The 25,519-nt window shown below is 41.5% G+C and overlaps 1 protein-coding gene across 1 annotated transcript; it reads right to left on the bottom strand.

Moving 5' to 3' along the window:
- Positions 1-4,671: 4,671 nt before the first annotated feature.
- On the bottom strand, positions 4,672-20,304 carry LOC306914652 (myosin heavy chain, fast skeletal muscle-like). The gene is made up of 41 exons (XM_079491799.1): positions 20,259-20,304; positions 19,894-20,112; positions 19,651-19,794; positions 19,307-19,463; positions 19,192-19,219; positions 18,969-19,080; positions 18,759-18,851; positions 18,607-18,670; positions 18,370-18,468; positions 18,180-18,283; positions 17,754-17,892; positions 17,426-17,544; positions 16,795-16,944; positions 16,531-16,701; positions 16,052-16,239; positions 15,313-15,428; positions 15,111-15,175; positions 14,887-14,974; positions 13,109-13,226; positions 12,382-12,505; positions 12,102-12,238; positions 11,518-11,773; positions 10,351-10,593; positions 10,083-10,259; positions 9,858-10,003; positions 9,641-9,731; positions 9,169-9,558; positions 8,951-9,077; positions 8,661-8,779; positions 8,354-8,550; positions 8,019-8,202; positions 7,718-7,883; positions 7,472-7,596; positions 7,032-7,340; positions 6,723-6,926; positions 6,510-6,635; positions 5,874-6,044; positions 5,685-5,789; positions 5,507-5,602; positions 4,876-5,004; positions 4,672-4,768 (listed from the first exon to the last, which is right to left on the bottom strand). The coding sequence occupies exons 2-41, from the start codon at positions 20,098-20,100 to the stop codon at positions 4,748-4,750; spliced, it is 5,805 nt and encodes a 1,934-aa protein (XP_079347925.1). The 5' UTR covers positions 20,101-20,112; positions 20,259-20,304; the 3' UTR covers positions 4,672-4,747.
- Positions 20,305-25,519: the final 5,215 nt, after the last annotated feature.

The following is a 25,519-nucleotide window of genomic DNA, read 5'->3' as shown; positions in this document are numbered from 1 at the left end:
CAACAGTATTTTGTCGTTTCTTGTATTCATTACCTTGTCTTGTTTTACTGTGATGTTTGAATTCTGGGTCTAATAGTGGACATAATGGAGTATATGTATGGTATATGTATTGCCATACTTAATACTTTTTTCAATCAGAAAAATATAATCAAATTGATTATATATTGATTATTTGAAAAATAAAAAATCACCAATTCATAACAATTGTTTGAAAGAGTATGGTTAATGACTGATCAACTGAATGTGAAGACCCCGTTATATGGTAAAGTTTGTGAGAGCAGAAATCAAATCAATGTCACTTTTATTTTCAAATAATAATAATAATTAATAATTATTCAAATAATGTTCTGCTTATTTATATGCTAATTACATCACATATTGGAAAAACACAACAAAAACCCAAAGTAAATTTTTTGGCCCTCAGCCGAGAATACACAATGGCAAATTACCCGACCACTGTTACTGATCCAAAACTGAGGAAGATGTTGACTATGTACAGACTCAGTGACCACTGAGTCTGTACTCAGGGCGACGGCGGTGGCTCAGGGGTAGAGTGCCTGGATGGAAACCGTAAGGTTGCCAGTTCGAACCCGGGCTCCCCCAGAGTTACTGTCGAAGTGTCCTTGAGCAAGACACTGAACCCCTAATTGCTCCCGATGTGCTGGTTGGTGCCTTGCATGGTTTCCGCTGCCATCGGTGTATGAATGTGTGTGTGAATGGGTGAATGTAATGCACAATCTCTGTAAAGCGCCTTGGATAAAGGCGCTATATAAATGAACCATTTACCATTTACCACGCCTGGCAATAGAAACAGGCAGACACGGACAGAACTGGCTGCCTAGAGAAGACAGATTGTGTTCACTCTGCTCTCAAGGGGAGGTGGAGACGGAGCTATATACTTTATTTCGTTATACAATGTGACAAATATAGACTTCAGAGAATCATTCTTCCCTAAATTTAAAGAAAAATATAAAGAATTTGAATCCACCATTAATAACTCATCACTTCAATATGTTCTGGGAGAACAGTCCAAATGTACATTTTTGGCAGCAAAATACGTGTGGAGTTATCATCAACTGAAGGACAGCCAGTGGACAGAAGAGCCTGCAGGTATATCTGGCTAAATAGGGTAATTAAGTTGCTGTTATGTTTCTGTTTGTTAATTTCTTTTCATTGTTACTGTATTGCTTGTTGTTCATTATTGTTGGGATGTTGTCTCTCTGTACGCAATGTTGACATTTGTTTTGTTGTATACGCTTTGGCAATGTAGAACATATTATTTTATAATGCCAATAAAGCATTTTGAAATTGAGATTGAAATTGAAAAGTTGGTCATGACAAGATATTGAGTTATTATTATAATGACTTAAGTTACAACCACTGTTCAGAAGCGCACAGACAGCAATCAGAATGCAGCCTGTTCACAGAATGCATGCTCACATACCCTATTTTCCCCACTGAATTTGGTCAACTTCAACTTAATTAAGTTAATTAGTTGTTCCTTGACCCGTGACCATTTCTGACCAAGTTTTGTGTGAATTTGTTGGTGAAAGTTATTTCACCTTTCTATGATTTTGGCCCATTTGGCTTAATACAATTTAATCAGTTCTTCCTTAGCCTTTGACAAAGTTAGGCATAAGATTTTCTTTTTTTAGATGTCTTGTTAATAAAAATCACACCCGTGTGAATTGAGGGGCGCTAATATATTAAAGTCTAACTCATGTTGATTAGGTTGTAATGGTGATGTAAAACAAACGCCATTAACAATAAAGAGACAACATGACGTAATGAGTTACATTATGGCGTAAAGTTTCCCTTCATTGTCAATGACGCTTACAAAACAAACATTGAACTAACTAGAACTGCACTCTGTCGAGTGCCTACTTGCGCTTTGCACACAAGTAGGCCATAAATTACCTACTAGTGTGCAAGCAGAGCGCGCAAGTACTGTCAACCGCTACGAACTTTCAAATCTCTGGATCGCAATGGTGACGTAATAAAGATAGGTTTCAGATTACATATATACATGTATGTATATGTAAGTTGTATATATGTATATGTAATTTGTAAGTTGATTAGCAGTATACTGTGGTTACTTGGGTCGTTTGATGCATATGTCCGTAGCTGCGTATGACGTAATAAAGATATGTACCAATGCCAGCGTATAACTGGCTCTCGATGGTGACGTAATAATGATATGTTTCAGTGTCGGGTGGATTAAAGAAAATGCCTCTATGTATATGTATATGTAATTTGTAAATTGATTAACAGTATACTGTGGTTACTTGGGTCGTTTGATGCGTATGTCCGTAGCTGCGTATGACGTAATGAAGATATGTACCAATGCCAGCGTATAACTGGCTCTCGATGGTGACGTAATAATGATATGCTTCAGTGTCGGGTGGATTAAAGGTAATGCCCCTATGTATACATGTAATCTGAAACCAATACCATATCAAGCACAAATTAATCATTACGTCATACGCAGCAACGGACATACGCATCGGAGCACCGGACAAACATTACTTGCGCGCTCTGCTTGCGCAAGTAAAGACAACTTTACTGTTCCAAAGACAACAACCAGTTCCAATCTTAACTTTTGCATGTTACTTCACAGTGGACGTGTCACGTGTGGTGGGAGTGATAATAGAGGAATAAGAAGTTATTAGTCCGACCAGTGGGTATAACGGGTGGTTGGATTGGGAAATACCAGGATAAACACGGTCCAAACACTTCCACACAGTCACTTTCCAAGCGGCAATGTTGCTTTGTCCTAGAAGTGTACATTGTCCTCAGTGTGTATATGTGTATAGAGCAGGGTTCCCCAATTAATTTTCCTCGAGGGCCATATTTTGACTAGGGTCCCAGGCTGGGGGCCGAGTCCGCATGCGTGAGGTCGAGGTCTTGCCCTGAAAATGAATTTTCAGGGCAGGACCCCATTTGAAAAGGATGCCCAGTTTGACATGCATAGGCTACTGACCCCCATTTAATGCCATTTATATCTGGGACCCCCCGCGGGCCGCAAATGGCCCGCGGGCCGCCTATTGGGGTACCCTGGTATAGAGTATAGAATCCACGGAGGGGTGCCCCTGGGCACAGCTTCACACCGCAGCACTGATTAGCTACACCTGGCCTACAGGGCTTTCTATAGCATGGTTCCCAAAGTGGGGTCCGGGGTTAGGGGAACCCTTTGGCAGATTCGCGTCTGGCCACCGTGAGGCTCGGGTTGAACAATTTATGGCGACGTCATATTCAAGTACCCGGATGTTCACTAGGCAAACAAGCTGTACTTGTCTTGGACACGCTGCTGTATACTTGTGAAAGCAGAGCGAGCAAGTACTGTAATCGGCTGGGTATCAGCGCAGATACACTTTAGCGTCACGAAGATGCCAAAAGCCGCGAGCGGCAGGCGTCTCTGGTTTTTAGACAGCTGAAATGAAGCTCCATAATGGTGGTCCCTTATTGGCCGGTGGACAACACCGACATACCAAGCCGATTGCAGGCTTTCGTCTTTATTTTTGAGTAGGGGTGCTGGAGCAGCTGGAGCACCCCCTCCCCCCAGGCACAGCCCCCCCTGGGGCAGGAGGGGGAAAATGATAATAATTTTAATCAAAACAGATTTCTGTTACTAGGCCTAATAAATATGCTGTATCACAGTATCGGTGCTTTACCCTGGTTAATTGCCTGTGTCAGTTTGTTCATGCATGTGGAGAGGGAAAGTAAATGCCACTTTTCCACGTGAAAATGCGCGAAAATGCGTGTGCCCGCGTATTTTGCGGCGCGCGCTAATGCACGCACACCCACCTCCGGGAGGTTCAGCACCTCCTACTGTAAATATCTTCCCGCGGCCATGGCTAGCCCCTCCTATACAGCTTTTGTCCCCTCACGTCTCATATTTGCCATTGACAATGAAAGGAGAAATTAGGTCATATGTGCCTCAAATATGACATAAGCATTAAAAAACATTAATTGCCATTGACAATGAAGGGAAAATTTACATCATATGTAAACGAGCAAATCACATAAATTCAGTTGTTCATGAGATGTATAATGATAAGATCTCCACTCACTTCACACGGGTGTGATTTTTTATATTTTATAGAGGGGCGGACAGTAGGTTGCGTGCTCTGCTTGCGCACAAGTAGGCCATAAATGGCCTACTTTGTGCAAGGCGCAAGTTAGCACCTCAACAAAGTGCATTTCTAGTTTGTCAAACAACTGCTCAGTAAACTTGATTAATGAAAGCTCTTGTAGTTTTCCTTGCCTCTAAAGTATAACATGGTGTCAGAAGTGGAGCTACTTTGAGCGACAGTGCGCGGCCGCCGAACGTTACCTTTATTGAAGAGAAGAACAGTACAGTACAGAAAAGCCGGAATGAGCTAAGAGAATGGGGACAGGGCTGCAGCACTGCAGCTAGTCCTGGTCCAGTGCGTTAGCGAGTCTCTCTAGACTCGCTAATGCACTGGAACAAGGCTACACCTTCATACTTTTACCTAGAAACTTGAAAGTGAATGTATTTGAATATGCCGCTACCCTCTAAGTACTTATCTTTGCAATGGGTTTATAAAATGGTATAGTGGACATACCATATGTATTGGATCCAGAATTCAAACATCACAATAAAAAAGTATTGACAAGACAAAGTAATGAATACAAGAAACGACTAAAAACTTTTGTTTTGCTACCTTTATTGAATACAATGAGTCATATTTTATGACTTTATATACAGTGACTTGAATTGGAGAACTTATTCAGCAGCTTCTTTTCCCTGTAACAATAGGAATATAAGTTTAGGTATTCAACATTCATGAATCTTTAGTTAAATCTTAGTTAAAGATAGTCAACATAATGAACCTACTATTGAACATGTATTACCTTGGAGTCACGACTTTTAGTTCTCATCTTGTTGACCTGGGATTCAGCGATGTCGGCACGTTCTTCAGCCTCCTCCAGCTCATTCTGAACCTTCCTGCACTTGGACAGGTGAGTGTTGGCTGCTTCCTCCTACAATATGATAGAGATGGTTCAAAGCCTCAATACTTGAAAAGAACATCTTCCAATCATAGTCCAAACAAGACAATTTCAGGACATTGTAGTCCAAACAAGACAATTTCAGGACATTGTAGTCCAAACAAGACAATTTCAGGACATTGTAATATGTGGTTGTGGCCCAAGCAGTATTCATGAGTGACATTCATGTGGTCACATGAATTAGCCATGACAGGTTCTCATTGGAATAGCACAATCATAGCTGTGTTCTTGTTCTTGTTCGGCACCCCAAGCCAAACATTGCAGCTTAGTTATAGGAAACAAAAGCCATTGCTTTCTGTAGTTCATTTTGCCTGAATATCCCTGAAACACACTGCCTGTGTCTTCAGTATGTGAAGCTTGCCTTTCTTTACAATAACAGATCAGAGCCTCCACAATGCCCATGAATACATTATTAATTACTTACACTAGGACAACAACACTCTGCCCATGGCAACCAAATGTATATTTGTCTTACCGCTTCTTCAGCCTGCCTCTTGTAGCCCTTCACCTTCATCTGCAGCTTGTCTACCAGATCCTGAAGCCTGCCAAGATTCTTCTTGTCCTCTTCAGTCTGAAGTGAGAGTGAATTGAGAACATTAGTTTTTCGCCAATGGCATGATGGTCATTAAAGTGGACATGATAAGATAGTATACCTGGTATGACAGCTCCTTCACTCTCCTCTCGTACTTGCGGACACCTTTAATAGCGTCAACTCCGCATCTCTGTGCAGATTCAACCTCTCCCTCCAGTTCACGCACCTTCACAATGGAACGATACATTATGAAATTATTTCAGTTTTATTTCATTGACTATAAACTGTGTTGAAGTAAACCTCATCTTACCCTGCCCTCCAGTTTCTGGAGCTGCTTCTTGCCTCCCTTCATGGCCAGGTTCTCAGCCTCGTCGAGACGGTGCTGCAGGTCCTTGACTGTGACCTCCAGGTTCTTCTTCATCCTCTCCAGGTGAGAGCTGGTGTCCTGCTCCTTCTTCAGCTCCTCAGCCATCATAGAAGCCTGGAAAGAAGATTAAAACAATTATTTCTATAATAGTTTTAAACTGATTTTGCCCCCCTAGAATATGGCCCTCCCATGATATCTATTTTTAGTTTTGTGAAAAGTCATGATGAAATATTAAAGAGTACCGGTACCTCAATTTGCCTTGTAATGCTGTACTTCCAAAATAAATATTTACCATCAAAACATATTGAATATTTTACATTGGGTAAAATATACCCGTGTTTAGTGAGGGTGTGACAAAAAGGATGTTTAGTGTTCTAGGGTTAAGCATGCCACAAGGATGTCCAATTGTCCTGGTATATTAATATAATAATATAAATATAATTATAATATAAAGGTATATTGGATAAGATGTATTGTATATTTTAAGCATGCCACAAGGATGTCCAATTGTCCTGGTATATTAATATAATAATAAATATAATTATAATGGGTAAGCAGCGGTTTGTCATCCTAACTTACATCAGTGATGGCTCTCTTGGCCTTCTCCTCAGCATTCCTTGCTTCTTGAACACTGTCGTCCACTTCACCTGTGACCTGGATCAGGTCGGTTTCAAGCTTCTTCTTGGTGTTCAAAAGGCTTGTGTTCTAAAATAAACATTCAGTTTAGCAATGCATGAGCAAGTATGCATGACTTGTATGATAAATATGGTGAGAGTTTTTCCATTGACTTACCTGGGAGTGCAACAGGCCAGCGCGTTCACTGGCATCCACTAGCTCTTGTTCAGCCACTTTGCGGCCTCTCTCTGTCTGTTCCAGAGACACTCTCAGCTCCTCGATCTCAGAAACCATGAGGCCGTTCCTACGCTCCACCATGGCAGCTTGTTCCTTCATATCTTCTTGGCCTCTGCAAGCATCGTCAAGGTGCAGTTGGGCCTCCTAAAATTCACATTTGAGGTGGTCATGTTAAGAGAAACATCAGAATGTGACTTGTTCAGAGCAGTTCCGTTGTTTGTATATGTGTCCAACGACTATGTTTTGCACCTTAAGCGTTCCCTGGACATTCCTCAGCTGCTTCTGGGCCTCAGATGCCTGGCGGTTGGCGTGGCTCAGCTGAACCTCCATCTCATTAAGGTCTCCCTCCATCTTCTTCTTGATTCTCAGGGCATCGTTTCTGCTCCTGACCTCGGAGTCCAGAGTGCTCTGCATGGAGTCGACCACCCTTGCGCTGTTCCTCTTGATCTGCTCCATCTCTTCATCCTTCTCCGACAGCTTCCTGTCGACCTCACCCTTGATCTGGTTGAGCTCCAGCTGGACACGAAGAATCTTGGACTCCTCGTGCTCCAGAGTACCCTGAAATATAATACATGGATCAAAAGGTTGTAGGATCATACTGTATACGGCTATGCTGTTTGAATGTAAAACGTCTTGAAAGAAATGTAAAATATAGACATGCGTTGTTCATCTAGGAGCTAAAGTGTCACCTCGGCTTCCTCCAGGGCTGTCTGGATCTCTGACTTCTCTGTCTCCACCTGTTTCTTGGACTTCTCCAGCTCATGGATGCTCTTTCCAGTCTCACCAATCTGTTCAGTCAGGTCTGAGATCTCCTCTGCACCAAGGTTGAAAAGAATCAATGAGGAACTAACTGCACAATCAGCAACTATTTGCATTTGCATTTGAATAGTGTTCAAGCTTGTTTAACTTGTTTAACTGATGTAGAGGAAACTCACGTTGCAGATTCTTGTTCTCACGCTTCATGGTCTCCAGTTGGTCCAGAGACTCTTCGTAAGAGTTCTTCATTTTAAACAACTCAGTGCTGAGAGAACGAGCCTCTTTCTGTGCGCCCTCCAGCTCCGCCTGGCCCTCTTCAAATTTCTGCTTCCATTCTGCCAAGACCTGCACAGCAGCAGTAATGAAGTGTAATTTACCACACTTTAAAGACCTGCACAGCAGCAGTAATGCAATGTGTCATTTATCACACTTCAAGAAGGCATGCACTATTTATTTTCAAAATAACATTTGTCAAAGCACCTTATCGAAGTTCCTCTGTTTCTTGTCAAGGTTGGCAGCCAAACCATTGGCCCTCTCCACATCAATCATGAGGTCTTCCACTTCACCCTGGAGTCTTTGCTTGGTTTTCTCCAGAGAGGCGCATTTGGAATTCACAGCCTCGATTTGCTCCTCAGCTTCCTGAAGACGCTGGGCGAGCTTCTTCCTGTTGATCGGTTTTGAATAGAATCAAATTATTGTGAGCAATGTTTTGGTTTTGTGAGTGGTACCTGTAAACCAATGTTTTGTATAGTGAGTGGTACCAGTAAACCAATGTTTTGTATAGTGAGTGGTACCTGATGATGTAAACCACTTACTTAGCCTCCTCCAGCTCCTCAGTGCGTTGGACAGCATCAGTCTCATACTTGCTCCTCCACTGACACACCTCAGCGTTGGCCTTGGACATTCCACGCTGCAGCTCCGCCTTCGCCTCCTGCTCCTCTTCAAACTGTTCCCTCAGAAGGTCACAGTCATGGCGAGCTGATTGCACAGCATGGGCAAGAGCATTCTTTGCCTGTCAAAAGAAAAATACCCAGATAATGTCAGCTGGATAAAATTACCAAACAAAATAGAATCAGGCCTATTCGTAAGAAAGAAAAGAAAAGGCTGTTACTCATACTGTACCTTAACCTCCTCTTCAACGTGTCTCTTCAACTCCTCAATCTGTTGGGTGAAGGCCTGCTTGCCTCTGGTAAGCTGAGAGACCAGAGCTTCTTTCTCCTCAAGTTGACGACCAAACTCACCTAGTTAGACATTCAAATATTAGTTTCAAACATTTAAATAATCTTTTTTGAATACATAATCCTTAAATCTGTGGGATAACTGCGGATCAAAGCATTATCTCTAATTATGGAATTTGCTCAAGTGCCATTGACAGACCATGCAGGCTAGTGGACTTTACAATTAACATTTACCATTTTCCGTCAACAGTCTTGCTCTCTGAGCTCCAATATCATTTAGCTGGCGAACATTCTCATCACTCTTGGCCTTGATTTCACTGAGTTGGTCCTCAAGGGTGCGGCACATCTTCTCCAGATTTCCCTGTTGAATAACATTGGACATATTCAATCACTGAAGTAACCTACAATGCATTTCCTCGTTTTTTAGTATTTTGTCAAGAATTCTATACTACCTTTGCCTTTGCAACAGCTTCCATGTTGCTGGACAGGTCATCGATCTCCATCTTGTATTCACTCTTCTCCTTCTCCAGTTTCTGCTTGACTCTCTGGAGGTTGTCGATCTGCTCTCCCAGCTCTGCAACGCTGTCCGCCTGTTTCTTACGGAGAGCAGAAGCAGTGGCTTCATGCTGCAGGGTGGACTCTTCAAGGTCACGACGCACCTTCTGGAACTCAGCCTCGCGCTTCTTATTCATCTCAATCTGAGCAGCGGTGGCGCCGCCAGCCTCCTCCAGCCTCTCACTGATCTCCTCCAGTTCCCTGGAGAGGTCCGCTCTCTGCTTCTCAACCTTAGCACGAGCAGCACGCTCTGCCTCGATCTCCTCCTCCAGTTCTTCAATACGAGCCTTTCAAATTAAGGAACATTAAAATATAAATAAACACTTACTTATAATCAATGGTTTTAAAGAAGATGAAAAAAAGAAATACCTGGAGTTCTTTGATCTTCTTCTGCAGCTGGGCGCCCAAAGATTGCTCATCCTCAATCTTACTCAGAAGTTGGGCTACTTCAAAGTCCTTCCTGTGGAATACAGTACATCATACATCATATTTTAGTGGTAGTTTTTCTCTGTTACATTTCATATTGCTATTATTAATAATAATCATTATTATTCGTAATAATTATTCATAACGTGGTCCACGTTACTTCTTTATCTTCTCGTCAGACTGTTGTTTGTCGTTCTCCAGATCCATGATGGTTTCCTGGGCCAGTTTCAGATCACCCTCAAGCTTTCTCTTGGCTCTCTCAAGGTCCATGCGGAGCTTCTTCTCTTGCTCCAGAGAACCCTCCAACTGCACAACAATAGGTTTGTGTTTTTATTCAGTACAACAATATATAGTTCAAAACACCCAATTGACTTGATGTACTGACGTCGTCAACTTGCTGCTCCAGCTTGGTCTTGGCCTTGGTCAGAGTGTTGACTTTGTCTTCCTCTGCCTGCAGGTCATCCAGGGTCTGCTGATGGGCCTCCTGGAGAGCCTTCTTCTCCTTGGTCAGCTTAGAAAGACCTTCATCTTGGGAGGCCATCTCCTCAGTCAGGTTCTTCACCTAAAAAAGCAGAACAGATTAGTTGTCATGAATGGATCATTATTGTTGTATAACTTGATAAGACGGTCGGCTAGAGTGTATAATGTTGAACCTTGTTTTCAGTGGCGTGTTTCTCCTTCTCCACTTTGGCCAAGGTGAGCTCCAGGTCATCAATGTCCTTCTTGAGCTCAGAGCATTCATCTTCCAGCTTCCTCTTCTTGGCCGTCAGCTCCGCATTGATCTCCTCTTCGTCCTCCAGTCTCTCAGTCGTCTCTTTGAGCTTTGCCTCCAACTGGATCTTACTTTTGATAAGACCTTCACATCTCTCCTCAGCATCATTCAGAGCCTCATCTCCCTGGTTGTCAATGAAAAAGATAAGTGAGGGAACATTTCAGTGTTTGTTCTGGGTGAGATATACGAGTTGCAGCTGCTTCCTGGGGGGGACATTAGTAGACTGAACAAGCTGTTGAAAAAGGCAGACTCTATCATTGTTAGCTTGGACGGTACAGAAGCGGTGGCGGAGGTGAGGACAAGGAAGAAGCTGGAGGCTATCAACTTCCTCTAAAAGGATATACTATGGACTATAGTAGTGCATGGGTGAGTAGCAGTGGCATTATGCACATACACCCTCCCCCACAGAAGAATTAACCACAAATTGGGTCTACATTGTATGATGCCAACGGCCATTCGACGGTCTACTCACTTAATGCGGCCAGCAGGTTAATATCAGAATACTGATATATTATTGATTTCAGCTATATTACTAGTATTAAAATGTTCTTCTCTTTATTTAGTTCATAAAGTTAACATAACTATAACTAAATGCATTTGAAATGAAATAGAAATGTCACTTTTCAGGATTCCAATTCAAAAATAGCAAATAGCAAATAACATTATTCGGGATTTCGATTCAAATTTCAGCTGTTAAGATTCCAAACATGCAAACATCTTTAATTACTTCCGTCTAAATTAGTAGCTTATGAGTATAGTATTCAAATGTTATTGTCTTTTTTAATGTCCAATGTATTTGTATTTAGTTAACAGTTAACTATAATTATAGTTAGTCACACTGCAACGCATTTTGAGCTTGTAGATCGGCTATTTTTGCAGTAATATGCACTGTGGCCCTCTGGAGCGAGAGTGGAAATATAGTGGCCATCTCCATCGTCAAAGTTGCCCACCCCTGGTCTACAATACATCTACATTCTACATTAGATAAAAGATTTAAGATGATAAACGATATGAAATATTAGCAAACATTTCCTGTATAGCTACTTACTGATGCGGCTGAATTTGCAAGGTTATTCTTCTCCTGCACCACAGCCACCAATTTCTCTTCTAGTGACTTCTTCGTGGCCAGGGCAGCAGCCAGGTCAGTCGTCATCTTTTCATAGTTCTCCTTCATGTTCGACAGTTCCTTCTCAGTCTCAGCACTTTGCAGAAGAGGCTTGATCTTGTAGTAGACCAACATCCATGGCCAGTGTTTCACATTGACGAATGAGCGGAGGTTGAACTGGATGGTGTAGATGGCCTCTCTGTGGAAAACAGTGGATCATGACTGAGGATCCCCCTGAGCTGCAGATCTAGTTTCCATGAAATATGACTGCAGGGTGTTGTTATTGTGTCATTATTATTATGTTGTTATTGCTGTTGTTTCCCCCCGGCAAAGTGCTCCACCCTAGAGCCTGGTTCTGCTTGAGGTTTCTTCTTTTTAAGGGGATTGAGTTTTTTCCTTTCCACCATCACCAAAATCTTACTTAACAATCTTTGCTATTTTATTATAGTGAGTGTGACTTTACATACACAATATTAAGTACAACATGACACATTGTACTTAATATTGAATTGGTGTTTTCAAAGTACCTGCTCTCCATCATCTTGACAAACTTCTTCCTCATGAGGTAAGCTCTTGCGAGAGCCTGAGTCATGCCGACCAGAGCAGCCAGCTTTTCATCTCGCATCTCCTCAAGGACACCCAGCAGACCAGCTTTGAAGAACACCTGAATAATGTTACAAACACTGTAACTAAACAACCGTAAAATCGACTTTTAGTCCTCTCTGGATAACGTTAAATCAGATTTGCAGTGCGTTTACCTTGGTGAGTCCAAACTTGTATACTCATCATGAGGTAGAGTGTGTTTACCTTGGTGTGTCCAAACCGGTACTCGTCAACGGGAACATCAATGGACCCAAGCAGCTTCTCAGAGGCCTTCTTGTTGTCCATGAACGCGCCTTCGGGACATGCGCTGGCATTCAGTACTTTGTACCTGTTTTGTAAAAGAGGGTCATTTTGCATATAGGTTCGGAACTAAAAGCTCAGTTGAAAGCGTTCTATCAGGCTGTGTTACGGCCTGGTATGGAAACTGTACTGCCCGGGAAAAGATAAGCCTACAGCGAGTAGTGCGATCGGCAGGGCACATCATGGGAGGCAAGCTGCCCGCACTCCAGGAACTGTACAAAAAGCGGTGTGTAGTCAAAGCCCAGCGCATCATCAAGGACAAGCACCACCGAAGTCACACACAAACTGTTCAACCCTCTACTACAACGACCGTCTTAGCTCTTCCTTGGACACCCGTGGATTATACCAGGGACAAGGGACTTTGTTTCTTTGCTCCTACTCATGGACCTCCTTGCAGATTATACCACTGTCAGTCAATCAACCTTATGCGGATTATGCGGTTGACACACACTGTCATTTTGCACCTTCATGGCATTTCTGTGTTTTTTCTAGCATCCATAATGCACAGCATATCTGCTGCTATGCTCACGCGCCTGCAGCGTTTATAGCTTATCTCTGGTACTATATGTAGATTTTGTACTTTGTAAACCTGTGATGTAACAATAAAGCATTCTGAAAAAAGAATGAATACCTCTGCTTGAAGTCAGCATAGGGGATCCTGCTGGGGAAGCCCTTTCTACAAATCCTGATGCCCTCCAGCACACCGTTACACCTCAGCTGGTGGATGACCAGGAAGTTCTCCATCAGGCCTGTAAAGATGTTGCTTCATTATTACTGTATGACTGACCAAAGTTACATTCACTGACCACCTCACTGTCATTGTTTAAATGGCTATTTTCTGTGTTTACCTGGAGTCTTGGTCTCATTGGGATTCATATAATCATATAATTATTGTCTTCACCAGGCCGAAGGCATGGGGAGAGAGTATGTTTTGCACTCCGTCCGTGTGTGTGTGTCCGTGTGTGCGTGCGGGTGTGTGTGTGTGTGTGTGTGAACATCTAAGGCACCGTCAACCTGGTCGATGCCAAATTTTGCACACACTCCCTGGATGAATTTTCCAGAATGGCCTGTTATAGCGCCACCAGGAGGCCGACATTTGAAAAACACATGTTTTGATATTATTCCTCCAGATTCTGTCCAAAAATCCCGCAAATCGGTACACACTATCTCTATAGTCATGTGTTCAAGCCGGATCTGTCCGATATTTCATATTCCATCGCAATTCCATTGCAAAACACATTTTTCACAAAATGCCTCAAATCATGAACGCAGCGTGAAATCTTTCACAGAATGTCCTACTAGGCTGAGGAATATATCCCACCCTTTTCACATTGGCCTGTTATAGCACCATCAACAGGTGGATTTTTGCACATTTATGGAACAAAATGCCTCAAATCATCCAATTGCTGACAACAGTCCTGTCAAAACTTGACTATTGTAACTCTCTCCTTACTGGCCTACCGGCATGTGCACTGAAGCCTCTCCAACTGATCCAAAATGCCGCAGCTCGCTTGGTCTTCAACCAGCCAAAATTCTCACATGTCTCCCCCCTGCTCCGCTCCCTGCACTGGCTCCCGGTCGCTGCCCGCACAGAATACAAAACTCTGATGTTGGCATTTAAAGCAACCAAAGGTATGGCTCCCCCATATCTTGCCAGCATGATTGAACCCTACAAACCCTCCCGCGCACTCAGATCAGCCAACGCAGGGAAGCTGGAAGTACCCTCACTAAAAACGCCGGGACAACGCTCCACACGTCCCAAACTCTTCTCCCTTCTGGCCCCAAAACTGTGGAATGCACTTCCCGTTGCAATCAGAACTGCAGCATCACTCCCGATCTTCCGCCGTAGTCTGAAAACCCACCTTTTCAGACTCCATCATGGCCCATAGCACTTACCCTACCCCCTTAGACAGCACTTCTTAGACTTATATAGCATTTGAAACAGACTTATAGCATGTCATGTAGACAGCACAATAAGTGCATTGTATGTAGTCATAGCACTTCATAGTATATATGTACAGCATAGTATAGCACATATGTGTAGTTTATATGTATAGTGTCATTATATAGATATGTTCTAGTTATAGTTTATATGTATAGTGTCATTATATAGATATGTTCTAGTCACGGTCTTAGCTTACGCATGTTTCGCGATAAATGCATTTTGTTACATATGTGATGTATTCCCATGCTTTTTGTTCTTGCCTATTGTAAGTCGCTCTGGATTAAGAGCGTCTGCTAAATGCCTAAATTGTAAATTGTAAATTGTAAATTGTAAATTGTAAAGGCAATGAAGAAATGGCACCCATTTCACATTGGCCTATTATAGCGCCACAACTTGACCTGCCCTGGTGGAGACCTGTGCCCCGAGGGGCACTTTATTTAGTTATATATATTTTCTGTGTTTACCTGGAACCTTGGTCTCGTTGGGGATCAGGCAACGCACAAAGTGAGGATGAGTGCTCCTCAAGTTGGTCATCAGCATCCCCAAGTTTGCCTATTGAGACATAAAAGAGCAAATTAGGCTTATTATTAGTAAAATGTCATTACAATATTGAACTTTTCTCTCCACTGCAATTATTAAACAAACATACATGGATATAATGTTGATAATAATGAATAAATATTCTTACCCTGAAAGCACTAGACACAGTCTGCATGGAACCACCCTTCTTCTTGCCTCCCTTCTTTGTCGTATCTGTTTATTTTTTGTTGAAATCATGATTTATCATTAGTTATACAGAATGAAAATGCCCTGGTATTAATTTAACAATACCTTCAGGCTCAGGTGGATAGAACACACATTATATTATATTATTATATTAATAAACATACCTTCAGGCTCAGGTGGGGGATAGAACAGGGCTAGCAGTTTAATTGTAGACTTCTGGTACAGCCCAATGACAGATTCATTGAGAGGATCCTTGTTCTTCTCTAGCCAGCCTGTGATGCTGTAGATAGATAATATAATATATTATATATAATATCTTCTTCCTCCATCTCACCCTGCAGGCCTCCTCTCCTCTCACACCAACTAACTTCAGGTCCTCTTTCACTATGTCCATAAATCTTCTCGTTGGTCTTTCAACCTCAACATCCTTCTACCAATATACTCACTATCCCTCCTCTGTCCAAACCATCTCAGTCTGGCCTCTCTGGCTTTATCTCCAAAACATCCGACATGTGCTGTCCCTCTGATGTACTCGTTCCTGATCCTATCCATCTTTGTTACTCCATAGTTCCAGCGTAGTGGACCAGGGAGAAGTGGGTTAGGGTTAGGACACATTAATATATTCACCTGTAGTCGACAGTTCCAGCATAGTGGACCAGGGAGAAGTGGGTTAGGACACATTAATATATTCACCTGTAGTCGACAGTTCCAGCATAGTGGACCAGGGAGAAGTGGGTTAGGACACATTAATATATTCACCTGTAGTCGACAGTTCCAGCATAGTGGACCAGGGAGAAGTGGGTTAGGGTTAGGACACATTAATATATTCACCTGTAGTCGACAGTTCCAGCGTAGTGGACCAGGGAGAAGTGGGTTAGGGTTAGGACACATTCATATATTCACCTGTAGTCGACAGTTCCAGCATAGTGGACCAGGGAGAAGTGAGCTTCACCCTTGCCTTTACCAGGCTTGGGTTTCTCAAAGGCCTTGTTCTTCCCCAGATGCTGGTCAATCAACTTGTCGGCGAAAGTTTTGTCTGAAGCCTTTGGGAACATGCACTGCTCTTCAAGGATGGAGAAGATGCCCAAGGGCTTTGGAAAGGAAACAAAACAGACAAATCAACAAAAACTACAAACAAAAAACAACATTTACATCATGTCCATTAAAGCACAAAATAATAGTATACCTTCTCAATGAACGCAATGCTGACAGACAAGTCTATGACAATACATAATAATATAATACGCAATAATAATAATAATAATAATATACCTCCTCAATCAGCTCAAGCAGACAGTGTATTACATTCTCAATCAGCTCAATGCAACAGTGTATTACATTCTCAATCAGCTCAATTCAGACAGCCAAGTCCATGTACCTACCTTCTCAATGAGCTCAATGCAGATAGCCAAGTCCATGCCGAAGTCAACAAGGTCCCAGGGAATTCCTTCTTTCAGGTACTCTTCTTGTTCCAGGACAAACATGGTATGGTTGAAAAACTGTTGAAGTTTCTCATTGGTGAAGTTGATGCACAGTTGCTCCAGGGTGTTGAACTGTGAGTGGAAATGTCATTAGCCCAATCTCTTGTAATTGTATAATTGTGACAAAAATAATAAGTCCCCCAATTAAAACAAGTCTATACTTACATCAAAGATTTCAAAACCAGCGATGTCCAGCACACCAATGTAGTAGTTTCTCGGCTGCTTGGTGTCCAGCATCTCGTTGATCCTAATGACCATCCAAAAGAACTGCTTCTCATAGATGGACTTGGCCAAGGCACCAACTGAGTTCATTACCTAAGGAAATAGGAACATTATTAGTAGGGGTGTGAATTACCCAATTTACAAACTACAATTTAGACATTTAGCAGACGCTCTAAATCCAGTGTGATGTACAGTAAGCAAGTAAAACAACATTGAATGCATAGAAATAGTCATCTAGGATCAGGTAAACCAAGAAACTATCATCAGTCTTGAAACTATAGGCTACACTCTAGATGCCAGGTCTACAAAATTAACCTGGCATCTGTCTACATAACATGCTATCAAAATAACATTTTAGCCTTTACATAAGCCGGTAATGTTGTCAAGGCTAGGGCAAGTGCTACGGGCTAAGGTGGAGTCTTCAGATTACGGCGGAGGATTTGGAGTCACGGAAATAGGGAGTTCAGAGTTTGGGAGCCAGAAGGGAGAGGAGTCTGTCCCGGGTGTTTTAGGGAAGATTCTGACAGTTTTCCTGTGTTAGCTGATCTGGGTGAGTGGGAGGGGTACTACTCACCTGTGGCACAGTCTGGCCCTTGGTCACAAACTCGTTTCCCACTTTCACTCTGGGGTAGCAATATGCCTTAAGCATGTCTGCTGAGTTCAGACCCATCAGGTAGCAGATCTTGTCAGCCTCTGAAATATTCATACAATTTGCAATTTATAATTTAGGCATTTAGCAAACACTCTAAATCCAGAGAGTGACTTACAGTACGGAAGTTAAACGCAAGGTACGTCAAATGAATGCATAGAGATAGTAACATAGGAAATCCAAACAATCAGTATATATGAGTAAATTTAATACGCGTGACAAAGTCAGCATTATTTCAATTAATTCCTCTCACCCTCTGTGCCATCTGGCTCCGCCTGCTCCTCACGCTGCTTCTGCTTGAACTTCATGACTCCATGATGCATCACTGCACCGGTGAACTTGTAGATGTAATTCTTCTCCTCCTTGTTGAAGCCCAGGATGTCAATAGCATCCTGATGGAAATAAGCAGAGATGAGATTAAGCATTAGATTAACAAACATCCTTTAAAACGGTCTACAACTCAACAGTAAACAAACCAACATACTGTATAGGGTGTCTGCACATTTCTAAAGTGACTTTTAAGAAGACCTTTCAATACCATTACTGCGTCAAAACAAAAGTAAATAAACAAAGTAAATGCAATGCAAAGTTAAAATAGGATTATTTTGGGAGGTGTTGTAGAAAAGACATTGTGCAGAGCAACTGACTGCAGTGCACAATGAGCAGTAGGAAGACTCACGTCAGTAGCCATCAGCTCCACTTTGTCGTCGATGCTGGCCACAGTGATCTGACCCATGCTGATCAACGGGAAGTCGTAGGGGTTGGTGGTGATCAGACACATTTCTGAAAAGGCATTACAAAGCTAGGGTGAGCATGTGTTTTTATTGATTTATTTATGTTCTCACTGCATCATCAGTAATTCCATTTACCAATAATCTCAGGTATGTGGGCTGTCATCATCTGGAAAAAGATGTGGTAACCTCTCTCTAGAGGAAGCTGGTAGGTCACTCTGGACTTCTCCAGCAGATCTATATGGGTTGTATTATAACTCTTAATAATACTAATACTAATACAAATACTAATAATAATCTACATGGGTTGTACATAACTCAAAATGTAATCCTAGAAGGAATATACAATTTATCATCTGTGAACTTCATACTTACATGTCTCAATATCAGCACTGGCCAATTTACCCGCTGCGTTGAAATGGATTCTGATGAATTTACCCTGTTTGATACAGCACAATTTGTTGCATCCCTCTACATTGTGGAATTATTGCAGATTTTCTCATAAAATTACATTCTTTTACACTTACAAAGCGAGAGGAGTTGTCATTCCTCACAGTCTTGGCATTACCATAGGCCTCCAGCAAGGGATTGGCTGCAATAATCTGATCCTCCAGTGACCCCTAGAATGTTTTAGACATCGCCCAGTTTAGAATTTGCTCTGAATTCGTTTAAATTGAATTGCTATATTGCATATAAATGCTTTATGTTCCAAAACAAGTTAAAAACATACAATATACCTTGATTTTACCGCCATCAGCCAACGATTTCTCTCCAGCGTCAGTCGCAGCTGTTGCAAAGTACTGGATGACACGCTTGGTGTTCACAGTCTTTCCAGCACCGGATTCTCCACTGGTTATAAATTCACACATTCAGAGAAATGCACTTGCAATTTGTGTACTGTACAATGTTCTTTTTTTAATGCCTATATATGCTATTATAGTATAGATGATGGAAACTTACGTGATCAGGACAGACTGGTTCTCTTTATCTGTAAAATGTAAAGCAAGTCATGGATACAGCACAAAACCATTTTTATAGTTATGTATTTGTTTACATTGTCCTGACTAGTACGTACCCATCAGCATGAACTGAAAGGCGTTGTCAGAGACAGAGAAGATGTGGGGTGGAGCCTCAATACGCTTCTTGCCTCTGTAGGCACTTACAACCTCCTGGTCGTACACTGGGAGCCACTTGTAGGGGTTCACAGTTGCACAGAACAAACCAGAGTAGGTCTGAAGGGGAGAAGAGAAAGAACATATCTGTGACAACGGATCACAGTCACGAGTTGCAAGTGGCATGAACTAATGAGCAAGTTAATTTCTATGGTTTTCACTTAACATAGCGTGTACTCTTTATTTTTCTTTCTTTGCTATCAACAGGTGCAATAGTGTATTGCTCTCAGCATGTAGAAAAGCTTACATAGATCATCCATGCTGCATAACGCTCTTTGAGGTTATACAGGACAGTGGCTTCAGTGAGGTGGGTCATCATGGCCATGTCCTCAATCTTGTCATACTTGGGAGGGTTCATAGGGGTCACATCATCCTCAGGGACAGTTCTTGTCTAAGAAATGTAAAAAAAACAACAACACACAACTTCAGAATGTATTCTGATTACAATTGTACTATGCCACTACTTGATTTTAGATACAGCTCTACCTACATCCTTCTTTTCGAGCGTTTCCACGGTGACTTTGGCACCATCCTTGCTTATAATTTTACACTTGACGTAGAGCTCCGCCTTATCGGCCACATATGCTGCAGTTTTGGCATCAAAGGGCGCAGATTGAGATTCAAGTCTCTCCCTCTCTGGCTTACGGAGATATATGGCGGCTTTGCCATATTGCTCCATCTCAGCGTCCGTACTCATGGTGGCGGCTTTCTGTAGACGGACAAATAGATGCAGGCGTTGATGCCTTTACTGACTGGAGAGCTGAGCAGATAGGCCTAATTATAGGACTACTGTATGTAGGACTATTCTTATGGTTATAGCTTGTATTGTATTATTACAAAAATATGAACACTCACCTTTCACTCCTACCAAGCAGTGAAATCTTTTGAGCAACCCTTAAGTGTGGTGGGAAAAAACACATCATTTTGAGGACATTAAATATGTTCATTCTTGACACACACCACTTTGTAACAGACATTTTTAAATCTCTCATCAGTTCCACATCTGAAAAGCGTGATCCATTTCAATATTATTATAGCATGCAATGAAATTAAATGAATATTTGCCAATTCAGCTCTTTTTCTTTTTTCGTAAATTTCATTTTTTTCTTTTTACTGAAGCATTGCTAGATTTCTTTCCTACACTTTAATTCCATTGTATGAATTAAGGTTACATTCAGGGGCATGGGTAGACTAGCCAATCTGTACTCTTCCAAAGAAGTACTTGATTAAGAGTAAAAACACATACAATGCAAATGATTTAAAATAATCAAATATCTAAATGAAATGAATAAACCAAAGCCATTTCCAATCTGGCCTAAAACCATATCACTATAAATAAAATAATCATTTAAAACTGTACAATATAACTGTACAGATTATATAACTATTAACTATATAAATGATTCTGTCCAGTGTCTGTAAACTCGAGTCATGTAGCTACATGGCACTATACAGAGTAATGTTAAAAATGAACAGCTAATATGTCTAATAGATATATTATATGACTATGAATACATGTAGCTACTGTAACATCTCTAAAACATTTACAGTATATTACTATGAATAGCTAACATCACTAAAAGATTTGAAGTATGACTATCACGGACAGATTGAAGTCTCACCAGCAAATGGAACTCGGCACTCCTCTGCAATGGGTTCATGTCAACCATCCCAGCATGCTTATATTAGGTGTTAATTGCAGGCTTATGCAGAAAGTAAAAGTGGGAGTTGCCTTTCAAGGTCTGTTTTCATTCCTGTTGACATCGCAATCGTATCCATTTAGCCATTTGAAAAAGGATCTATTAATGAACATGTAAAGTTATACTTCCAACACTCACATGACACGTATAGGCCTATTGCTTCTTGGCTATGTTGGTTTAAAGCCATGCCAGTACTATATGGTATATAAATAGTATCATTGGCAGGGTGGTAGTAGGGTGCTGGGTTTCGTCATTTAAATTCATTACATTACTTCACGTCTTGTCAGATACATTATTTACTGATGGTCTAATTAAGATGTCTCCCCAACGCATGCTTAACCTTTTTATCATTTTATTCTAGCAATTAGCCCCCCCCCCATAAATCTGAGCTATTACTATTATTTGGAACATGATAATATTCAGTGAGGAAGGCCAATAAGCAAGTACTCAAATACTTTACTTGAGTATAATTTTGAGGAAGTTGTCATTTTACTTGAGTATTTCCAGTGTATGCTCATACTTCCACTTACTGCATTTCAGGAGGAATTCTAAAATGTAGTGAAGATTTCTCCTGAAATGCAGTGAAGTGCGGGTGTCAAATTTAATTTGAGAGCTTTATACGTTTGTTTTTTTGGTGTGTTTTTGTAGTCATGGTCATAGTTCAGATGTTAACAAGTTGTTAACTATACTCCAACAAATCCTCTGGCACTGGCTTAACGGGACTTGCTTCACTGTAGGGTCACTGTCACGTAATCCTTTACTGACCCGTAACGTCATTTCCATTCCTTGTACTCATCACATTTCCTTTCAGCATTACATTTCATCATAATTGCATTCATTAGCAGACTCAGTGACAGATAATTGCACACACAGCCTCACACAGCTGACCCAGTCCATGGTTGTCGTCACAGCTTGCCTGTGTCAAATAAAGCACAAAGTACATTAACCTAAACGCAAATCCAGTGGCTTTATATTACATTCCGTTGGTGATTTGTGTCATTTTTTGTAAAACAGGCCCCTCTCACTAACTTTGGAGGCCGATAATAGCCGAACGATACGGACTATGAAAATTCTGCCTGTGGTGTTTTAATCGGATAGGTCCAGAGATCATGTGTTTTTTGTGAGATTTGCACAAAAGCTGTAGGTGGAAGAGCAAAAAGTGTGTTTTGAGGAAAAGTCAAAATGGCTGAAAATCTATCCTGATGCCAATGGGGAGATGCTCATGACCTAAGGAATCCAGGGAAAGTGACATTTTGTATGTATGTAAAGTGTAATGTAAAGTGGGCTGTTATAGCGCCACCATGAGGCCAACTGATGTAATTATTACATTAATTTTAATAATTATTCTGAACCTCCCCAAGTGTTGTAACTGTAGCTGCGACAGTTTGAGAGAAAAATACATTTTCCCATGTAAGTCGATGGGAAATATATTCTTTTTGCGGCTTACGCCTTTTATTGGTTTTTGAAGGGACAGACAGTAGGGAGTAGGCTGACAGGAAACGGGAGAGAGATGGGGGAAGACATGCAGTAAAGGCCGTGTCGGGCTCGGGAGTCGAACCCGCGGCACACTGCGACTGGATTACCAGTCGGGTGCCCAGACGGTTACGCCACCGCCTGGGCCATAAATTCATTATTAATCAATAATTTGTTAAAGTGAAAAAAGGGCTTCATTAAGACCTCCGTAATATTATGGTCAATGCCTGTGTGAAAAGTCGGAGCGACTGGTGCAGCCAATGAGGAGCTACGACAGACAGACAGAGAGTGAATTATAGTATATGATGATGATTATAGTATGATGATAATGATGATGATGATGATGAAGAATAGACTATGGTCAGGGCTGAGCACAGAAGTATAGCTGGGCTGCCTCCTAAAAAGGTGAAAAGTGAATGAGCCCTACCGCCTTTTTGAGGTACTTCCCACTGGGAGGAGACCCCCGGGTAGACCGAGGCGCAGATGGAGGGATCACATCGACTCACTGGCCTTGGAACGCCTCTGGATCCCCCAGGAGGAAGTTACTAATGTTGCTCTGGAAAGGGATGGAGTTCTCTGGTGGAGCCGTTGCCCCCGCGACCAGACTAAGGATAAGCAGTTGAAGATGGATGGATAATTGAAGTAAATAGGAGGCCATGGCAGAACTATATTAAAAGTATAAACTCCAAAACAACTCAGTGTAATCACTGGGAGGCCTAATACTGTCCACGACAGGTTATAAGCAAATATAGTATTGTTCTTGTTAAGATTGGCCTCCCATTTACTTTAAATACTTGGAATACTGGATCAGGAATGCGACAAAAACACAATCTCCATGAAGAAGATACATGTACTTGAGTAAAAGTACGAAAGTATTGTCATCAAAATATACTTAAGTACCAAAAGTACGAAGTACTCTTTATGCAGAATGTCCCACCTCACAATATTTCAAAAGTATAAACATCTTTAGAAAATAGCATATCTACAACGCATTGTGAGCTTGTAGATCTGCAAGCCAAGACTTAAGAAACTGAAACACAGACTGCCCATTCCATCTAAGGACCCTGTCACCTGCAAGCCCCAAAATGAACTTCCTTCACCTGTAGCATGCCTGCCTTTTAAACAGGTGAGGCAAACCTTCCCAGTAATCCAATTAACACAAACCTGGCTAACTATGGCCTGTAAGTTATCTTACACAACTTAACCGATTCCCCGTGGCAATTAATTTACAGAGTATAATATAAATAAGACAAAACATAATACCAAAATGAACAAACACCCCTCCTCCTCTATAGTGCTTGGCCCATTCCAATCAACAGGATTGGAAGCACTGCAGAGGACAGACAGGTGACCAACAAACAATTTACATTCAGACAGTGTCAATAAATAAGCATATTTAAAACGGTTTAAATCATTGTGTTAAATTACTTAAAAATGTAATTTGTACAAATGCATGAAACCTGCAACACAAATGCAATTAGTCATATGACTCAGCTGAGTGTGCAAGGTCCTTGATTGTGTGTATAGGGCACGGGCTGACATATACATTTCTTTAAATGTGGTTGCCTCACTCACACACATCAGGAACATCTTATCAGTTTATTGTATACAGTTATCTTAAACATGCACACGATCACAATGTTGTGTCAGTTGAATCTTTTTGTTCTGCTGCCCCAAACAGGGCTCCCATGTAAAATAGATCTGAAATCCAGTGGTGGAAAAAGTACTATTTAAGGAAAAATACTCTTGTTACAAATAAAAGTCTGGTACTCAACATTTACTTGAGTAAAAGTACAAGAGTATTGTTATCAAAATGCACTTAACCCATTTTTTTGGTTACTTTAGCTATTTTTGAAAAATCGTGAAAATGTAGTGCAAATCTTTGAATATTATATTCTTTCAGAGCCAACGTTTTTAACTCAAATCTTTGCTTCTGGGGGGGGGGGGGGGGGGGTCGGCGGCCAATTACATATAATCTTGGGGGTCCTTGACATGAAAATGTTTGAGAACGACTGACATGGGTTTTTCAGAAAACTGTCATGATTTAGAGGGCATTTGTAGAATCGTCCTCAGGTCTAAATGGGTAGTACTAAAGGTGCTAATTGGCCCTTGACCTGATAGGACCCCGGCCTGCTCTATAGGGTTCTCTCTGGTGGGACAGGGGTAAAGTTCTGCCCCTCGCTGCAGAGACTAGGGTTTCAAATCGTCCCTAGAGCCTCCAGCTGGTCCTGGCGCTCCAACAAAGATAAATGACCATGTAGGTGGGGAGGGCTATTTCTGTCCTCCAGGTTGGCCAGGGGGGGGGGCTGTTCAGTTGAGCGAGGAACTAGGAGGAATAGTGTGAACCAACACTCCAAATTAGTTAATAATTTTCTTTGGTTGAAATAAGTGTTAAATTGTGATAGTACTCATTGGTATAGTGCTCCCGCTTTTTTATTAAACGAAAATGCATTTTCAGGTCGGGATACCAATTTTATCCAATCAGGATAGAGAACTCAGTCAGCATACAGATTAAACCAGTGGAATTGTAAGTGATGACACAAATAAATGAGCAGACAAAACAGGAACACTATAAGCTGATAAATGTCTACTTTCTCCTGATGGGCTGAACATTTGTCACCTACCTGACATCCTGTCAGGCAGGAGATATAGAAGCATCAAGAGCTCAACATCTCGCTTCAGAGATAGCACTTACCTCGTAGCCATTAGACATCTGAACTAGATGTATGTATGTAGCAATATGCATATTGCACTTTAAAAACTGAATGTAATTCCCTATGCTGCTGGTTTTTGTATTGTATTGTCCTTTTTGTATCTATGGTTGTCTGTATATGTTGAGTATGAACCAAGACAAATTCCTATCAACTTGTTGACATGGCAAATAAATTCTTGAATCTTGAATCTTGAAAATGTATTTTCTGTTTATTAAAGAGCTGGAGAGAC

The sequence above is a fragment of the Electrona antarctica genome (assembly GCF_951216825.1).
Source record: "Electrona antarctica genome assembly, chromosome: 21".
Taxonomy (NCBI): Eukaryota; Metazoa; Chordata; class Actinopteri; order Myctophiformes; family Myctophidae; genus Electrona; species Electrona antarctica.
This window is presented reverse-complemented; position numbering and strand designations above follow the sequence as displayed.